This window comes from Anabrus simplex, chromosome 1, assembly GCF_040414725.1.
Source record: "Anabrus simplex isolate iqAnaSimp1 chromosome 1, ASM4041472v1, whole genome shotgun sequence".
In the NCBI taxonomy this organism is placed as follows: domain Eukaryota; kingdom Metazoa; phylum Arthropoda; class Insecta; order Orthoptera; family Tettigoniidae; genus Anabrus; species Anabrus simplex.
The window spans coordinates 845,054,284-845,073,121 of record NC_090265.1 but is presented as its reverse complement, the minus strand read 5'-3'; the positions used below and the strand labels follow the sequence as shown (position 1 = coordinate 845,073,121).

Here is an 18,838-nt window from a genome sequence, read left to right as displayed (position 1 = left end):
TGGTCAAACTGGGCGAAGTTTTATTACACAGTATTTGGAACATTTCAATGCCGAAAAACATAACTCATATACTACCCTATGTATGATGCCTATGAAGAGCATGGATGGTTACTGGCTGCCAAAATGATTTATTGTGTTGCAGGAGCCTGCAGGATGCTTTAGCCCTATAGTTTTAGAAAAGGATGTTTAAATGTGATAATATTATCTGAGCTACGAAATTGGGGAAAATAGGAAAGGGATAGTAAAGACAGTGGTTTAGAGAAGCCTTCTTTCCATATTCAGGTGACAATTGTGCTCTGATTCTTGACTCCTACACCACATATACTGATACAGCTTCAGGACATTCCATCAGGAAAAAACATAGTTACTTCAAATTCCTCTCTGCACCATTGACAAAATTCAACCCCTGGACAAGTTCCTCTTTGGACTATAGAAATCTTTGTACTGCAATTTGTCAGAGCTTACGGTGTTATGACAAGACATTAATTTTGGACTTTACCATAGGGTTACTGTTGTTAAATTAGTCTTTCATTCATTTTCAGTTCTGTCTCCAAGAATCTGGGACGTGTATAAAACACACCTGGTTTGCTGAGAAATACATAACAGAACAATCCGCAGAGTTGGTAGTGCCTGTTAAATACTGCCTGGAAACAAAAATAAAAATGTGAGGAACAGTGTGGCATGGAAGTACTTATTTGTTGTGCATGGTGTCAAAAATACTTTTGTTTCAAACATTCCATCACTATCAGTAATTTTTGCTTTACTTTAATTTCTCAAAAGCAATTGTCTACAAAACATACGCAGCAAAAGACTATGCCTCACCGGCTCATGTGATTGGAGTGTACCCTCTCACCGCGTGACTCTCCCATAGGGATGTTCAGCTGTGCTATTTGGCTTGTGTAACATCAAGGCTTTTGGGATTTTGCCAGGGAAAAGACCAATTCATTTTTTGCTTGTGACCATCAAAATGATAGGTGGGTTTCAACTCAAAAAGTTTTGATACTTCCATCTTAGTTGTTCTCCTCCTCTCCTGCAGTTTGTCAGCATTTGGTGTCATAGAGTGAGACAGGTTGGAAGATGGTGCGATTGATCATCGAAATGAAGTTGTCTGTCATCTGGTGATCCTTAATCCGTGCATTCTCGTCCTTAATAAGTTGGCCATTGTCAGCTGTAATAGTCAAAATATATTTGAATTTTTGTCATTTGTTGCTGCTCATTGCTTTCGGCATGAATTTCTCTCATACTGTATAACAGATTTTCTTTTTGTTGTATCATAGCCCATGTTTCATTGTTCGTTTGATCATTCGTTGTTCTGGCCTGGAGGCTGGTATTAAGTATTCCGCAATGTTGGAAGTGCTCTTTGTTAAACATATGGAGGTTTGTGAGAATATATACATTTCAAAAGTTAGTGAGATCATGAAAGTTCAGTTCTTTGGTGATGGGATTAATGTCACATTAACTCTGCTATGATTTTTATGGACTGGATTATGAGTTGCTGTTCTGTAGGAATAATCATGTGAATATTAAATGATTTTATTTTTGCATCCAATATCGTACATTAAAGTGTATAGATATTTTGCTGTAGATCCTATTTTGTTTCAGATCAGGAGGTACCAAAGCCTCCCTGTAAGAAAGCTAAGTTGATGCGCCTGGAGCGTAAGAAGCAGAAGCTTGTGAGACAGGGCTACAGTGAGCAAGAGGTGGAGCAAATGTTGCTGGACAGCAAAAAGCCACCGCCTCAAGGAAAAACACTTGAAGACTTTTTGAATGAATCTCTGCCTGATGAGCCTGCTCATCGTTTAGAAGTGAGTGCCTCCTTTTAAATCATAGGAGAACTCTGTTATCCTGAATTTATTCAAGTACTATGGATTACAGTATATTAATATGAATTTCCTCATATACACGTTTATGTATTAAATATGGCTATGATGGTTTTGTTAAAAATATCACATTCCATAGTTCATAATACTGCTGAATTGTATTTCTGAAATTCTTTCAATATGGTCGAATCAGAGGTTATATTTTCAATGGTAGAAAAGCTTCTGGGCAAGAAAATCAGGCTGAACCAACTCGAATGTAGAAAGACATGAACACGTAATAGAACGAACATGGTGACAGGTCAGTATGTGTAGAAGAGATGAGGATAAACGTGAAAATGCAAAAAGGACGAGGATAGTCTCCACATCTTCATACCCTGCTGCCTTTAAATTGATGGACTCCCTCATCATCAATCCCCGTTCTTCTTTATTTCATGTAAGCCTCCGATGATCTGTACTTTTTATTAAGGCCATGGCCACATCCTTCCCACTACTAGCCCTTTCCTGTCCCATCGACGCTATAAGACCTGTCTTTGTCGGTGCAATGTAAAGCAAATACAGGTAAACCCCGTTATATGCGGATTCGTTATCTGCGATTTCGCACATACGCGATTTTGGTAAGTCTAGTGCTGCCATCTTTTAACAGTATGTGGAAGCTGTAATGCCTTAAGGTGGATACAGACATGTGTGCTGAATTCTGTAGCGTACACTACATCGCGCGCCAAGGTTAAACGCGGCAAGCGTATCTTCATGTGCATTTTCAGTCATGTTTGTCGAGACTTGTATTGTCAGTTCCTGTCAGTAGAGCTGTGAAGTTGCACTTGACAGGTTTCGTATTTAAAATTCCGGATAAAAGGAAAGAAAGTGTACCAGTCGAAGGAAAGAAGTGTGTACCAAAGTCGTATTCGGTAGAAACTAAGAAGTTTTGGATCGCTATGAGGAAGGTGAGCATGTTGTTGACATTCAGCGTGATTTGGGACTTAGTGAATCCGCTGTGAGAACTATTCGTAACAATGCGGAATCAACAAGTATAATTAAAGAACCACCTAATCGATACTTTATTTCATGCATTGGGCAAAATTAAATATATATTATCACTCACAGAACATGTTTCGACCACTTAATGGTCATCATCAGCTGTATAAGGAAAACTTAGATGAAAAATATTGGACAAGAAGTACAAGCGTTGATCTTTAGGTTATGGAAAAAATATTTGCTTTGTTGATTGTTTGATTGGTAAAAGTTCTTTGGTATCTTCACTGTTATAAAATGGCAGTCATCTGGTTAGGGCAGCTTGCCTCACGTTATCATATCTTGGAAAGATGTTTATTCCGCGCTGCCTTGGGGATCTGTCTTTGTGCACGACCTAGTGTAGTAGCGATGTGACATGGTTTGATTGTTCGTGCAATCCACAGAAGAAAAGGGAAGTGGAGTTGTGTAATCATCTAGTACGTCATTTGTGGGAGGAGGGATACTTAGCAGTGATTCCGCGACGTCATGTTTGATTATTTCACTTTTTCTTCTTATTTGTTGTCTGTCAACCCATTCCATGTATTTACTGATGTGCTCATATAAGAGGTCTTTTTGCTCATTCATTTTGTTAACCCAATCGTATCATTTGACGACCCTAGCTTGTCATAGTTATTCGTGGCATATGAATCAAATGACGAGCTCTGCTCGCGACGATGCACAGCTGTACATCAATCCATGTAGTTCAGTCACTAATCCACAGACGCAACTAGTATGCATTCTGAGCTGAAGTTTACGCATATGGCTTCGGTTTTTTCCTTTTCACCAGGTTCTCACACACTTCCGGAACGAGAGATAAGATAATCCTTTTTCATATAATTTCGCTCTTGTCAGTTGCCATCATGGCGTCAAGCAGATGTGCTGGTGTTGATGAGGAAGGAATACGGAAGCTAATAGATAGTGTTTTAGAGAGTGATATTGAAGGCAGTGATGTTTGTGACGACGAAATAGACTCTGAAGTCCTTAGTTCGAGTACTAGCGATGCGTATAATAGTTCTGATGACACGGAAAGTGATGCAAATGACGGCGTGCCGAGTCTTTCGAAACGAGCTTGTACCTCGGCACAGACTAACTTGACTGACTGGAACTGGACAAAAAGTGACAATAAACCTGTTGTACATAAGTTTAGTGAATACAGTGGGGTTAGTGAAAACTTACTGAAAAAATTTGAAATGCAGCCACTATCTGAACTCTCAGTTTTTTGTGAATACATTAACCCTTTGTTTGACTAAATATCTGTCGAGACAAATTCATATGCAGCAAAACAGTTGAGCAATCCTGACAGAAAAAAGTTGAAAGACGATGACAAATGGTTTGAGACTACACCCGACGAAATTAGGGCATATTTTGCGTTAGTTATACTCATGTCACAAGTGCGAAAATCAAGAATACAGTTATACTGGAGTAAAAACAGGTGTATAAACACTCCTGTTTTTCGTGAAACCATGAGCAGGGGAAGATTTCTTATAACTTCACGATTTTTACATTTTGTTGATGATGAACAAATCGATAGTAGTGACAAACTAAGAAAGATGAGGCCTATAATATAACATTTCTGCTCCAAATTTTCAGAATTATATTTTCCTTCACAGGACATTGCTCTAGATGAAAGTCTAATGAAATTCAGAGACCGCCTTTCATATGTCCAGTGTAATAGGTCTAAACGTTCTAGGTTTTGGAATAAAAATGTACAAAATTTTTGAATCAAGTTCTGGCTGCTGTCTGTCTTTCAAAATTTATGTAGGTGATGATGTAACGGATCCAAGTCTGCCAGCAAGTACAAACATTGTGCTCAACATGTGTGAACCCTTGTTAGGCCAAGGACATACATTGTTTTTAGACAACTGGTATTCTTCCCCAGATTTATTCAAAAGGCTACACGACAAGCAGATGAATGTAATTGGAACTGTTAGACAGAACCGAAAAGACATGCCTCGCGATATCAGTAAGATGAAACTAAAACATGGGCTGCCAGCAGTATGTTGTGTGTGAAGTGGAAAGATAACAAGGATGTTTGCTTTCTCACCACTAAACACAAATCAGCTGACATGACAGGGACAGGCAAACTCAGACGAAAGAGAGGACAAACCCCGAGGGAAGAAGTGATAAAGCCCAAGTGTGCCCTTGAATATCAGAAGGGGATGGGTGGGGTTGACCTTCAGGATCAGGTTACAACTCTGTTCCCCGTCATGCGGTGCACAGTGAAAGGGTATAGGAAAATATTCTTTTACCTCCTAGATTTGTGTATTTTCAATTCCTTCACTGTGTATCACAAGATTGCTGCTAACAGAAAGACGAGCTACACGGACATCTGAACTAGTATTGCACAGCAGCTACTAGAGACTGTTCAGTTGCTGGAGTACTCGGTTCGAGGTTGACCTTCAGAGAGTACCACCCCAACCAGATTACAAGCTAAATCATGGGCCCACTTTCCCATGCGTATTCCCCCTACAGAGAAGAAATCAAAAGTCACAAGAAGGTGTGTTGTGTGCTACAGCCGGGGTAAAAGAAGCGAAAGTTGCTGGCAGTGCAAAAAATGTGGCGTAGCTCTTCACTTAGAAGAATGTTTTGAGGTGTACCACACCCAGCAAACGTACTAAAATAGCGGCATTGGTAAGTTTATTACTTCGTTATCATGCATGCAAATTTTTAGAAAGGAATATTTACTGGTTGGTTTTGTATGATTTTCTAAATAATAGTGTGATGACAACGGCCGTAGAGCGGTATTTAAATGTGATTTCTTAGTGAACTCCTATGGTATTTAAATGTGAGACGAATGGGTTAAGATTCCGTTCCCCATTTCCTAATTTAGCAAGAATAATGTAGATGTTTTCTAGGTTGTTCATTAGTGTTCCTTTATTGATCTTACTTATGATTTGAAGGTCCTGTTTGATATTAGTGAATTTTGTGGTTCGCTTCTTTCATATGAGCTCCCATAGCAGAGAATCTTCTGTGTTTCTCTGCATTGACGTGTTCCTGATATCTAATTATGAAGCTCCTTCCTGATTGTCCCACATGTTTTTTTTACACTGAGTACATATCAACTTATAAATGCCAGATTCTTGGAATTCATCATCTTGAAGTTTATTGGCTCTATTCATCATCTTGAAGTTTATTGGCTCTATTGTGATTAAAGAATCTATGTGTTTTTTTTTTTTTTTTTTTTTTTGGTTGAAAAAGCTACTTTGGCGTTGTATTTCTTAAACAAATTCGTGATTTCATAAATCCTAGGGTTGCCGGGCTGAGTGGCTCAGACTGTTAAGGCGCTGGCCTTCTAACCCCAGCTTGGCTGGTTTGATCCTGGCTCAGTCCGGTGGTATTTGAAGGTGCTCAAATACGACAGCCCCGTGTCGGTAGATTTACTGGTACGTAAAAGAACTCCTGCGGGACAAAATTTCGGCACCTCGGCGTCTCCGAAGACCTTAAAAAGTAGTTAGTGGGACGTAAAGCAAATAACATTATTATTATTATTATTATTATTATTATTATTATTATTATTATTATTATTATTATTATTATTAAATCCTCGGGTTATTAAAGGTGAATTTGACGTATCTCTTAGTCTTCTCTGATTGCTGTTTAAGTTTAATTTGTTGTTGAAATTGCATTTAGAGATCATTTTGTTGATGAATTTGACTGAAACCATTATGCAAGGCTTGTTGACGAATGTAAGATAGTTCCTTCTTTCTGTCAGTTTTGTTAACGGTACTTCAATGGCCCTGTTGACAAAACTATAGTGCCATAACAGTGAAGATACCAAAGAACTTTTACAATCAAACAATCAACACAGCAAATATTTTTTTCCATAACCTAAAGATTAACGCTTGTGCTTATTGTCCAATATTTTTCATCTAAGTTTTCCTTATACAGCTGATGATGACCACTAAGTGGTTGAAACATGTTCTGTGAGTGATAACGTATATTTAATTTTGCCCAACGAAAAAAATAAAGTATCGATTAGGTGGTTCTTTAATTATACTTGTTGATTATACTCATTGATACAGTCACGAATGGACAACTTAAAATGCGGAATCAATACGAAAAAATGATCGATCTTTTACTAGCTTAAGTGTGATTGACTAGTGAGATCAAATCTCGCTTGGAAGTGATGGAAAGAATGGATTGGATTGAGCATGACAACCAACAACACATGCCATTCTCTGGAGTTGCTATTCAAGCTAAAGCCACAAGCTTGTATGCGGAATTTAGTTCATCATTCTGTGTTTGTGTTAAATTTTTAATTTAATTGAGTTTGCATTAAAATGCATTTGGGAAACATGATAATGGTTACTTTTTGTAAAAATACTATCTCTGCTGTTTTAAACTTAACATGTGAGTAAACTGAAACCCAACCATATATTTTACATATAAAATGACTCTTGATTTACGTGAATTTGGTATGCGCGGCAATTCCACGGAACGTAACTATCGCGTATAACGAGTTCTACCTGTAGTAAAAATAAGCTTATTTCTTCTTTGTAGTGGCATCGGAGGGCAGGGTGTAACAGGGCAATGTATTCTATCAGTCTAACAAATCTTGTCTGGAATAAAGAAGTACGAAGGAAGTGTAAAGAGATAATATCATTATCATCATTGACCAACTCCAGTTTCCCAGGTGTATTGTACAAAACGTATTATGCACCAATGGTCTATTGATTTATGCGACTGAGACCTGGACAATGACAGGTAGGGAAGAGAGTAGAATTCAGGCCAGTGAAATGAAATACCTACGAAGTATGATCGGAAAGACAAAGAAAGATTGAGAAACAAAGATGTGAGAAAGGAAGTCAGAATGGAAAACCTAAATGAAAGAATTGATAGGAGTAATCTAAGGTGGTTTGGACATGTAAAGAGGATGGAGGAGAAAGAATACCGAAACAGATGATGGAGATGAAGTTCAAGGGATAGAGAGCAAGAGGGAGATCTAGAACCAGTTGGATCGATTCAATAACAAGGAGTGCAAGAAGAAGAATAGTGGAAGGGGAGAGGAAGGTGAAGTGCCATAAATGCCCCAACCCAGCAGGAGCTGCTAAAGGGGAAAGGAGGAGGATGATGAGTATTGATGTGGGAAGTGAAGGTTGAGAAGAAATGCAGGTAAACACAGAAAAAAGGGCATAAGGATAAAAATGAATATGGGTGGTAAAAGACTAGTAAACGGGACTGGATGGTGCTTTTGCCGAGTAATTATGGGATGATTGACCGACATTACCACCTCCATATTTAGATCAGTTAAAAAAGTTGCGTTGTCCTTTTTTTTTTCTTTTCACCACACTCAGTTTGAACACCTGGATGCATAGCACTCAGAATGAAAACATTTTTGTTCATAGATTGTTATTATAGTGGCATTTGCCTCATTTTAATATAGACGGTACTTCTATACGAGCTCTGTTCACAATACTGGCAAGAAGAGATGAAATGGTTTCAAGGTTTCAGCTGGAGACAAGAAAGTTGCATCAGATTCTTTACAACAAAGTCACCAAGATGCTCACCATTGGGTCTAGTGCCATCTCTTCCGAGATGTGGGGAAAGCATTCAGAACATACTTCAATATACTTCTGTCTGTATTTTCCTGGTTTTGAGGTCATGAACTGTGTAAATCTGCTGAGACTTTCAGAAGGAAAGAGTTGTTCATCAGTAATTACACATGGCATTGGTATTGTAACTATTCGCTCTCTTAACTTCACACTTGAGGAGACGAAAGTTATTACCTGGGGACACATGAATATAAATATAACTATAGGTGGCTTGCCCGCAAATTGCCACGCAAATAGAATCAATTAACATTCCATGCTTTCCCATTTCTCTATGTAATGTTTGGGCGGCAGCGATACAGTTTTAAACAAAACTGTAAAGCAAAATTTATATATACTAGCATAGAGACTTATACTTAAATCACAGGGGTAGGATTTTAAATAATTAACCATTAAGTATCGCTTAAGAAAGAAAATTAATGCAATATAAAATACAAATGAATTTATTATTTAAAAAAAAAAGAGATGAATTGGAAAAGTTCCTTTAAGCGTGGAGGGATTTAAGAATTTAAGTTACTGAAATTAACTGTTGCTTGCTTTATCTAATTGAAGCTCACCAGTTGCAGCTTCCGTTGAGGTCATCTATTTTCCGTGATTACTTGTTCCCCACTTCTCGTTGTAGAATTGGCTCCATAGACATCCTTCCTTCCTTCTGTGATGTGATTTGGGCTATCTGGACTAGCACTCCCTAATTGCCTAGTCTTTAAATTAGACATTGGCCCTATACTTGTGAAAATTGATCAGCGTTGATTGTAGGAGGAGAAAATTCAGAGATATGAATTTTTCCATGTTAGCAGAAATCTCAATCTAACTTAGCTAATCTACTGATACTATACAGACTTGTACCAAATGCCATGGACTTGAACTAAACGTAGTTCTTCGTCCAGAATAATTACTGAATATCTCACAAGCCGTAAGCTTGTTTCGTCTCACGCAGATCTGACAGCATCTCAGCCGCTAAGTACTGTGTCGAAGCGACAACACACTGTCTCAAGAATAAAGTAGTTGATGTTCTGGTAGTGATGTGTGTGAGTGTGTCAAGGGTTGCTCCGCGTTAGATAATATATCACCGGGCTCTCCCCACTCTTGGTAATAGCTCAATACCAGTTCTCTAGATAACGAAGCATCTGATTCGTAGATCGCATTATCATCTCCCTCTTCTTTCTTCTTGACAAGTAACCAGTAGGCGTGGCAATTATGTAGTCTGCTGGCTAGCCTTGCACACGGGTAGCTGTGTAGTGCCTCTTGCCCATGAGTTTAACCCTGTGATTCATCCAACTTCCCCGCTTCAAGAATAACTTTTCCGTGTACACAAGTATGAGATGAAATAACAACTACTCTGTCTCAACATTGACCATATTTACTATACATAATGAATTCCTATCCTACATAATATAATAATTTGAATAATAAATGATGTTCTAATATATACAATCTGATTTCAAAAACCTTATTTACAAACAATTGAAGTTAAAATAAATATGTCATATAAATAATTGCCGATGGCGGATAATCTTGCTATCGCATAAAAGTATATCTGGATAAGCCTGGACGGTTACAGTATGTAGCAACAATAAGTGTTTGTAATGATATCACACCAAATATCTAATATCAAAGCAAACATATTTTATCATTTCAAATCTTTTATATTTAATATTAAATCTCAAAAATCGCATTATTTCCCTGAAATTGCCTCATGCCATCATCACCTTTATAAAAGGAACATCCCACTTCACTAACCATAGCCAATCCAGTTCTAAGATCCTCTCTCCTAAGGCATGCGGAGGGGGCCATGGCAATCTCTGAACACATTATGGGGTGCATGTCTACCAACACTGCAAACTAGCCTGGTCACACCATCTGAAGATAAAATGTTAGTACCTGTGGCAATATCTTAAAGTCTATGCATTTCTTCAGATGTACCGTTCAAAGGCTCACCCTTTGGTTCATTGTTCAAAATGCCCCTTTCATTAGTCAATGCACAGCCATAATAAAGAGCCTTGTCACTACTACAACTTGCTAGAAAAGTTGCACATTGATACTATATTTCACCAAGCAATGAGGAAGTTTTGTGTTAACATTTGGCTTATTCAAACACAAATTATGTAACCTATATCAAAGGATGCTTCTCCTCATGCATAGTTGTTCTAGGTATATGTAGATTTTTCTCTTATTGGCTATCCCCTGAAATGTGAAATTACATGTGCATGTTTATTACAATTATTGATGAAAAATCATAAAAATTCAAGATCCTCAGTAAAATAAAAATGCCATAACAAAAAATTAGCAGGCATTCCAGTAATGACCCAGCCACCGCTCTAGTGTTAAAGGAAGCACCACTGGCTACACACTCCACATTAATAGAGCAGACAACCACAGGCCTTTCTGTATTTGGCTAGAAATATCTCGTTAGTAAAGGTTTTGTTTTCTAGATTGAAGGAAATTAAAAGTTTAAACTTACCTGTGTATTTTGTAAACAGCATATGAGTACCCATCTCTCAAGCCTGGAGCTGCAGATAACCACAGGTAATATGAAATATCATGTTATTGAACATTTCAGCATGGTCTTGAAGGCCTCAATAGCATCATAAGAGGCGATACGGTATATTCTACATCTCCCGAAACTAAGCTTTGCATTGAGATAATTATTACAGGTGGAATAGCAAGCTGAACAAACTAACACATTCAAGTGTGTGGCAAGGGGCAAGCGGCTTGGCAACCTTGTTCTCAGACTACATGGTGAGACGAGAAATATCAGTACCTTTATAGAAAGGTACAAAACGGTATGGCCGTGAAAACACAGAATTTTATAACCTGTGTAGGAAGATGTTACTAGAAAATGTATTGATTTTGGCTAAAAAAAAAATATTTCTCTCAATATCAAATTTGTATTTTGGAAGAAGTAACAGAAATATACATGTACATGGATTCAAGGCAGTAGACATAACCGTTTGGTAGATTACCTATTGCAGTGGTTCGAGCTGCAAGAATCACAAGTATTCCCTTAGGGGCCTATGGAAAGAGAAAAAGCAACAGTATCGACATCAACTCTGAACAAGTCAAGAGGAAATCTTGTCGAAGGACATAACATACCGTATGCACCAAAAACCATATTTTAAGTCAAATGTCTGTTTTTAATATAATTTTTTTTAAAAAATAAACATCATTTTAAAAATCTAACTATTGAAAATGTGCTACTTTTGTAACATACCAGAGGTCCATCAACCACATCTTTATAGTTCTTCACATAACCATGACTGTCATCTCCAAACACATCAACCTGTTTGAGACTGTCCTTGTACTTGAGGAGAAACATGAGAACACTACAGTAGTTTCCTCTTCCTGTTACTCTTCCCTCACTGGCCGTTAACTGTTTCCATCCTGTTATGTGCTCTTTTGCACCGTATTATCTTTCTCTATATAACTTAGTTTGTCATGCATGTTTATTTCCCATACTTAAATTGACACTGTTCGTAGCAAATGCACAGCCAAAGACTACTTACTTATGCTCCTCATGCGACAGTACAATGTCAAGTCAGTGACGAATGTTTGAAATTTGTATTGTACTTTGTGCTAAGTTTTTCATTAATTCTCTGTAATTTAATATTTAGTGATCAGTAGCTCCATTCCTTAATTGAAAATCACATAAAAGGAATGTGGGTCATACGTGACCCATCCGCAGTTCTGTGGGTGAACCAAACTGCTGCGGTTCTAGTGTTAAAACACCGATGAAATATTTATCAATGTAACACCATTTTAATCTTTAACTCATGAATACATTTATATAGATGATGATGCTGATGATGATTATGATGATGTTAATGATGAAGATCCATCACCATCATAAAGTATTATATACAAAAGATTGGTAATAATGATAACAGTTCAGGCTGATTGTTTAGTAACTGCAATTTTGACAACAGCATTGATGTTGACAGTAACTCAACATTTCCAGTGTTGTTTGGACTAGATGCATAGTGACAGAAATGTATGTACTACAGTACTGCTAACTCAACCTAGCCAACAGAGGGCAACAGAAATTAAGGAACTGTGGGTTGCATGAATAACAAGTTTTCTCATAGCCCTTCGTCAAGAATTTGTGTTACTATTCTCGGTTTTAGGATGATTGAATCTGATGAGTAATTCTCTGAATAATACCAGAATCATTACAGCTGACTTTGTGGAGATTACAATAACTTTTCTTTCCTATTTCCCTTGAGCATTCTTGTGATTATGAAAACTGTTTATGCATAATTCTGTAATGTCTATTGTATTAACATGTTGTTCCTGTGTGTGTATTTTTTTTCTGTATTGTTGGACTGTATCATGTTAATGCTTCTGTATTTTTTATCAGTACTTTAGATGGTTGTTTGTCATATCAAGATTTAAAACAGTTGAGAAATGAAGGTTAATCTATGTTATAGAAAGGAGACTCAGTGTGATGCATATGAAAGGACACGCAGCTTCTTAAACTTTAGGTCAGAAGTTGAGGACATATCAAGATCCAGAAAGGTAATAAAAAATACAGGTCATCAAATTGCCATCCCCTAAGTTATCCATGCAGAGAGAATAGGTAGCCAGATGCCACATCCTGAGCCTAGGAGAAATAACAGGCATGTTTCTTTATATAATGTTTTGAAAACGGTGAGTGATTTTTACCCATCAGTCCTGAAACTGAGAAAGAAATGTTGAGATATTACAATGTTCTTCCCAAATCATGTCATTCACAGGGGCAACTGTGTTGAATTCACGTGAAGTTTCTTTAATGCTCGTAAATGTATCATCCATAACAGTATAAATAGTAGTAGGAATAGTGCACTGCCCTGCTGTACTCCTCTCTTGGTCATAAACCATAATGAGTGCCCCTTTCCAGCTTGCACACAACTGATACAGTCTTTATACCACATGTGGTGAGTTTTACCTTAGCTACTGTAGAATTGTAGATGTCAGAGTGCTGGAATTTTGTCATGAAGTGAGGTTCTTAATATGGCAATCGGAATGTTGTTTATGAACTTTGCGTCATTATAAGCACACTTGTTTAATCACAGCTGGTTTTGATAATATTACTAGGATGTGGAATTTTGTGCAGGCGTCTCATGATTGACTTTAGAGAAATGCTCTCTTTGTTTGTCAAATTGGCTGAGACATAAGCACATTTGTTCGAGTAGCATAACATTTAAATATTTCAATAATGGAGTTTTTACTGAAAGATTTTGAAATTAATCACTCCCATGTGCTTCTTTTTTAGGTTCTACAACCTAGTGTATTTGTTTTGTAAGTACAGTACTTGAAACCATACACCACATGATGAATGAGTGGTGTTCGTTTAAACTATAAGCTTGCCGTAATACAAACAGTTGAATGAGAAAACAAACGGTGCTTGGACTTCGTATACACGGGAGTATTTGCTGATGCAAGCAGTTTTTGGGCATGAAGGGGAGAACCTGCTTTTTGTTTTTCTTTTTTTTTTCTTTTTGCCATTGGTTTTACGTTGCACCAACACAGATAGGTCTTATGGCGACGATGGGAGAGGAAAGAGCTAGGAGTGGGAAGGAAGCGGCCGTGGCCTTAATTAAGGCACAGCCCCAGCATTTGCCTGGTGTGAAAATGGGAAACCACAGAAAACCATCTTCAGGGCTGCCGACAGTGGGGTTCGAACCCACTATCTCCCGAATACTGGATACTGGCCGCACTTAAGCGACTGCAGCTATCGAACTCGGTGGGAGAAACTGTTAAGCATGTATGATGCAGAATTCTATATCAAAAATTGTTTTTAAAGTACTGTATGCTTTAAAATTTGTAAGTGACAAGGAAGCAGTTATATAAGTGTATGTCAGATATATTATGGAGTTGCACATATGTATAAAACAGTACTTAAAAGTCAGATAGGTTCAAATCACTAAAATCCATGATGAGATACACTCTTGTGACAGTAATTCAGTCTGTTCATTTCAGGCAGTGAATTGTCTGTTCATTTGGAAATGCAGTACTTAACACTCAAAATATTAAACTACTGATCTAAGCCTTTCATTCTAAAACATTAAACATGAGAGAGAAACTGCTACTCAGCCACCAGTTGCAGCTCATTCATTCTAATAAAGGTAGTTTTGAAAATTTGTATAGACAATTAATACTTGTATTCTTTAAAATCCATACTTCCTGCTTGTTTTTCAGCATTGGATCCACTACGTCAGCATATTTAAAAACAAATACATTCTCCCTTCTATTAATGCCTTATTGGCAAAGTATTCATGATATTTCCTGTCCATTCTCTTAATAAAAATGAAGCCTTTTTGAGAGGTTTTACAGTTTTTGAAGTGAAGCCATGGTCAATTTTCTGATTCCATCTCTTTAAAATTAACAATCTCCAAAATATGAAAACCAAAGTAGATGACGGTATACTATAATATCATGTTAGATTCTACAGTTGTGGAGTTTGATTGAAGGCTAAAGTATGGGCTTTTGACCAAAATGTCTCGAGCCTCTTAGTTCTACTTTGTGTCCAGTAGCAGCTGTGAGTTTGACTGTTCTTTTATGTATCACAATGAGTCTTCTTGTTTTGTCAGATGGATATCTGTGAGAGAATGGTTGTGAGGAGAGGAATACTCATATGACATGGTAAGTCCCCTCTTTCCAGGATATGATTGTAAAAGCTAGGTCCATATCTCACTCAGATACGTTTGGTGCGTTCTTCTCCACCAAGTCGGGAGTTTGAGCAGACATCTCACCAGGCTCACGAGTTGTATGTCAAGTACCAGATGGCAGTACATGGGGATCCTGCTGAGAAGTGCACCCTTCATCAGTTCACCAGATTCCTAATTTCATCTCCCCTTAAGGTAACTGCGCGATGGGTTTAATGAGGAACAAAAGGCTAGGAAACATCCCACTTGTGTAATTCTCAGAATTACAGAAGTGAAACAGTGGACTTACCCTGACCAGAGCAACACTAGTCTTGAGAGTAGTTAAGTTGTGTTATTTTGGTAGGATGCCATTTAATTTCTTGGCGAGAAATGATGGACTAGATATTTCAATAGATATGCTTAAGGGAAACAACATACCAGCATATCATGGCAAATAGATTCAGATTGTAAAGAAAGATTTGTAGACATTTTAATGGAAGAAAAGGCTGATTGTAAATCAGGTCGTTTGAAATGCTGAATACCTGCTCATAATTGCTAGAAATTTCATAATTGATTTAGCCTTGAAGAGCTTGGATACTTCAGTTCGTGTTAATATTATATTCTTAGGCAGTGAAATTAAATTATGGCTCCCTTATGGGGACTTATTTTATATAAAAGCCAAAGTCAGGCATTTATGCAAGTGGAGGTACATATAATCTGTAATGCACCATCCCTGCATTGTCTTAAAAGGAGTCTTGCAGTGGTGTCTAGCTGCTAGCATCTTGCAGAGGTATGGTATTCCAAATGATGGACTTGCTGCCACATTGGTATAAAACTCTGGAAATTTCATGATTGAAAAAGCCTAGAGCTTGAATACTTTTAATTCTTGTTGAAACTATGTCGTATTAGCTCTTCATCTTGGTATGGATTAGTACAGAAACATGTAATTTGGTCATCAACTCTAGAAATTACTTTTACCATGTTTTGGTCTCAGATTGGATGATTGATTAGTTTCAATTTGTTTATTAACTTGGAGTATATAAGGCCTTAAGGTGAGATGCTAGGTACCTTATACTGTAAGTGTGCTAGCCTGCAGCACACACTGGATATGCCTACAACTTTCTGTAAGAAAACATAATCAAAGTTGAGATGTACCAGACAGACAGTTGTAGTATCAGTAAAAGTTCATGCCAAGCTTTGTGTTGTCAGTTCTGTTTTCCTTTTCTGGTGGGATGTTTTCATGTCTTTGTGTTATTCTAACCGTCCCTCCCTTCAAGCAGACAGTCTTGTTACATTCCTCTGATGTCTTGATTTTATGTTTCTAGCTGATGCTCGTGTCGGTTGACTCACGTGAATTTATCGCCACTTTGGCTGAGAGTCAGCAGCTGTATGCTAAATACCAGGTCGCGGTTCACAAGGAAACTCCAGAGGAATGTAACATAAAGACCTTCTACGGCTTTCTAGTTGATTCGCCCCTTCAGGTAGCAGATTCATTTTGTTTGTGGATTGTCCTTATTTATACAGTTTTTAAACAAACAGTATTATGACTAAACAGTACTTTTAGAAATCTTAATTTTGCCTAATGAATTTTTGTTTTTACTTTATGCTCTCTTCAAATTTTATATATTCCTCCTTAAAATAAACCTGGAAATGATCAGTAATACTGAGTATTAGGCGCACAGATTGGACTAATGCTTGTAGTATTAGGATTTATTTTAATGCATGTTCTGGTCTCCATTATTTTTGGTTCCTTTAACTTTGATTCCAAACTTGGATTTGTATATTAATTGTAGTACCTTTAAGTTTCTCTTTTAAATCTTACTTGTTACTAATAAATAAAATTATGCTGTGTTCATTTACAAATTAGCAGGCTGAAAATGTTCAAATGCTGAATATCTTTTTTTTTCCTTTTTGATAAATCTAAGATAGTCAACACTGAACATCCTCTTAACTGGCCTGCTCAGGGCCAGACGTTTGGTCAGATAACACAATAGCGGGTCAAACCAACAATATTAAAATAAAGGGCCTTCCCAGCAATGTATAGTACTATACTTGAATTTAAGATATTTAATCATGAATTGTGTGTGGAAATGATAAAAGCAGCGGGACCCATTGGTAGATGTTAAGGTGTATTTGGAGAGAAAATTGGTACCAAACATTTTAGAAGGGAGACAGTAAGATATTATGTGATAATTATCAAGGAGTTATAGGTGGTGGTGGTGGTGGTGGTGTTTGTTGTTTGAAGAGGAAGTACAAACTAGGCAACTATCCTCTATATGACACTAATTAGAGAGAAAAAATTCAAGGGATCCGATACTTCGAAAAATGAAGGTATCGGCCAAAGGAAGTCAAGGGCCATGAAGAACATGAAAATTAACTTACAGCCCAGCTTCATTACTTTATTATTAATAACTCTAATTTTGAAGTAAGGGTGGAATGGAATTTTATCTGAGTTTCTATTTAAACCTAAAGGGTTATTTGATCCTGTTTCCCCCTAGGAGGGCTCAAATGCTCTAATACTGTTGGGATTCGAAAAGAATAAGAATTGACCGAGGAAGATCTGATAGGGTAGATGAAAATGAGAAGTCTGGCACAAGTGGAAGCAATGCCAGAATTTAGGTAAGGGCCCCGTGATCGCCAATCCACGCTCCAAGTTGAGCCCCTGGGACCCATTTTAGTCGCCTCTTACAACAGGCAGGGGATACTGTGGGTGTTATTCTACCGCCCCCTCCCACAGGGGGATAATGGAATTACACTCATATCTCAGGTAGCAATAACATTTGAAAGGATATGGGAGAAAGGAATTAGAAGAAAGGTGGAAGGACAATTACAAGAAGACAGTATGGCTTTGGAATGGAAGATCAACACAAGACCCCATCTTCAGTATGAGGTAATTAATGGAAGAACAATGAGCATATGGAAAAGATATGACGACATTCCTTGGTTGAGGTGTACCCAGAGCAAAGGTATGGGAAGTAATGCAATAGAAGCAATAAAAAGGATTTGGAAAAGAAATTATAAAATATGTTTAAGCAGTGTACAGAAATTTTTGCAGCAATGTTCAGAACACGTGGTGAAAACAGTGGTTTTTGGAATTAAGCTGTACTACGACAAAGAAGTGTGCTGTCACCACTGTTATTCATTATGGGTATGGATAAAATTGTGAAGGAGACAAAGGTAAAATGTGGGGACAGGGAGCTGAAGATTATGCTGTTTGCAGATGATAGTGTGGTGTAGGGAGCAAAGAAAAAGTATAAGCACATCTTGACTTATTGAGTGAGATTATTGAAAATTATAGAATGAAAATCAGTGAAAAGAGCAAAGCAGTGGTGTGACCTAGAGGAGAAAGGAAAGGAAATATAAAAATAAAGGGACAGAACCCTGAAATTGTGGATAGTTTCAACTTCTTCGGAAATGAACTGATGCTGGGTGCAGGGCTGGACATGAAAATCAGTAAAATGATTCACCAGGAAAATGCATTCTACGAGAGTGTGAGAAACATGGTGTGGAGGAAGGAAGTATGAATGAAGTGTTAAGAGGTGATGGAAGTTGGCCGTGCGCGTAGAGGCGCGCGGCTGTGAGCTTGTATCCGGGAGATAGTAGGTTCGAATCCCACTATCGGCAGCCTTGAAGATGGTTTTCCGTGGTTTCCCATTTTCACACCTGGCAAATGCTGGGGCTGTACCTTAATTAAGACCACGGCTGCTTCCTTTCCACTCCTAGCCCTTCCCTGTCCCATCGTCGCCATAAGACCTATCTGTGTCGGTGCGACGTAAAGCCCCTAGCAAAAAAAAAAAAAAGAAGAGGGAAGGTTGTCGAAGCGGATCATAGAGACCCAGAT

The 18,838-nt window shown here is 37.7% G+C and overlaps 1 protein-coding gene across 3 annotated transcripts in view; it reads left to right on the top strand.

Moving 5' to 3' along the window:
• The window catches only part of Ate1 (arginyltransferase 1), a 145,132-nt gene that overhangs the window by 52,600 nt on the left and 73,694 nt on the right, over positions 1 to 18,838 (top strand). Inside the window, exons 5-6 of one of the 3 annotated variants that reach the window (XM_067136422.2) lie at positions 1,603 to 1,805; positions 16,323 to 16,478. In XM_067136422.2, coding sequence (XP_066992523.2) covers positions 1,603 to 1,805; positions 16,323 to 16,478 — 359 coding nt within the window. Of the gene's footprint in view, positions 1 to 1,602; positions 1,806 to 15,051; positions 15,214 to 16,322; positions 16,479 to 18,838 lie in introns of all 3 variants that reach the window. The other 2 variants (XM_067136421.2, XM_067136423.2) reach the window with 2 other exon arrangements.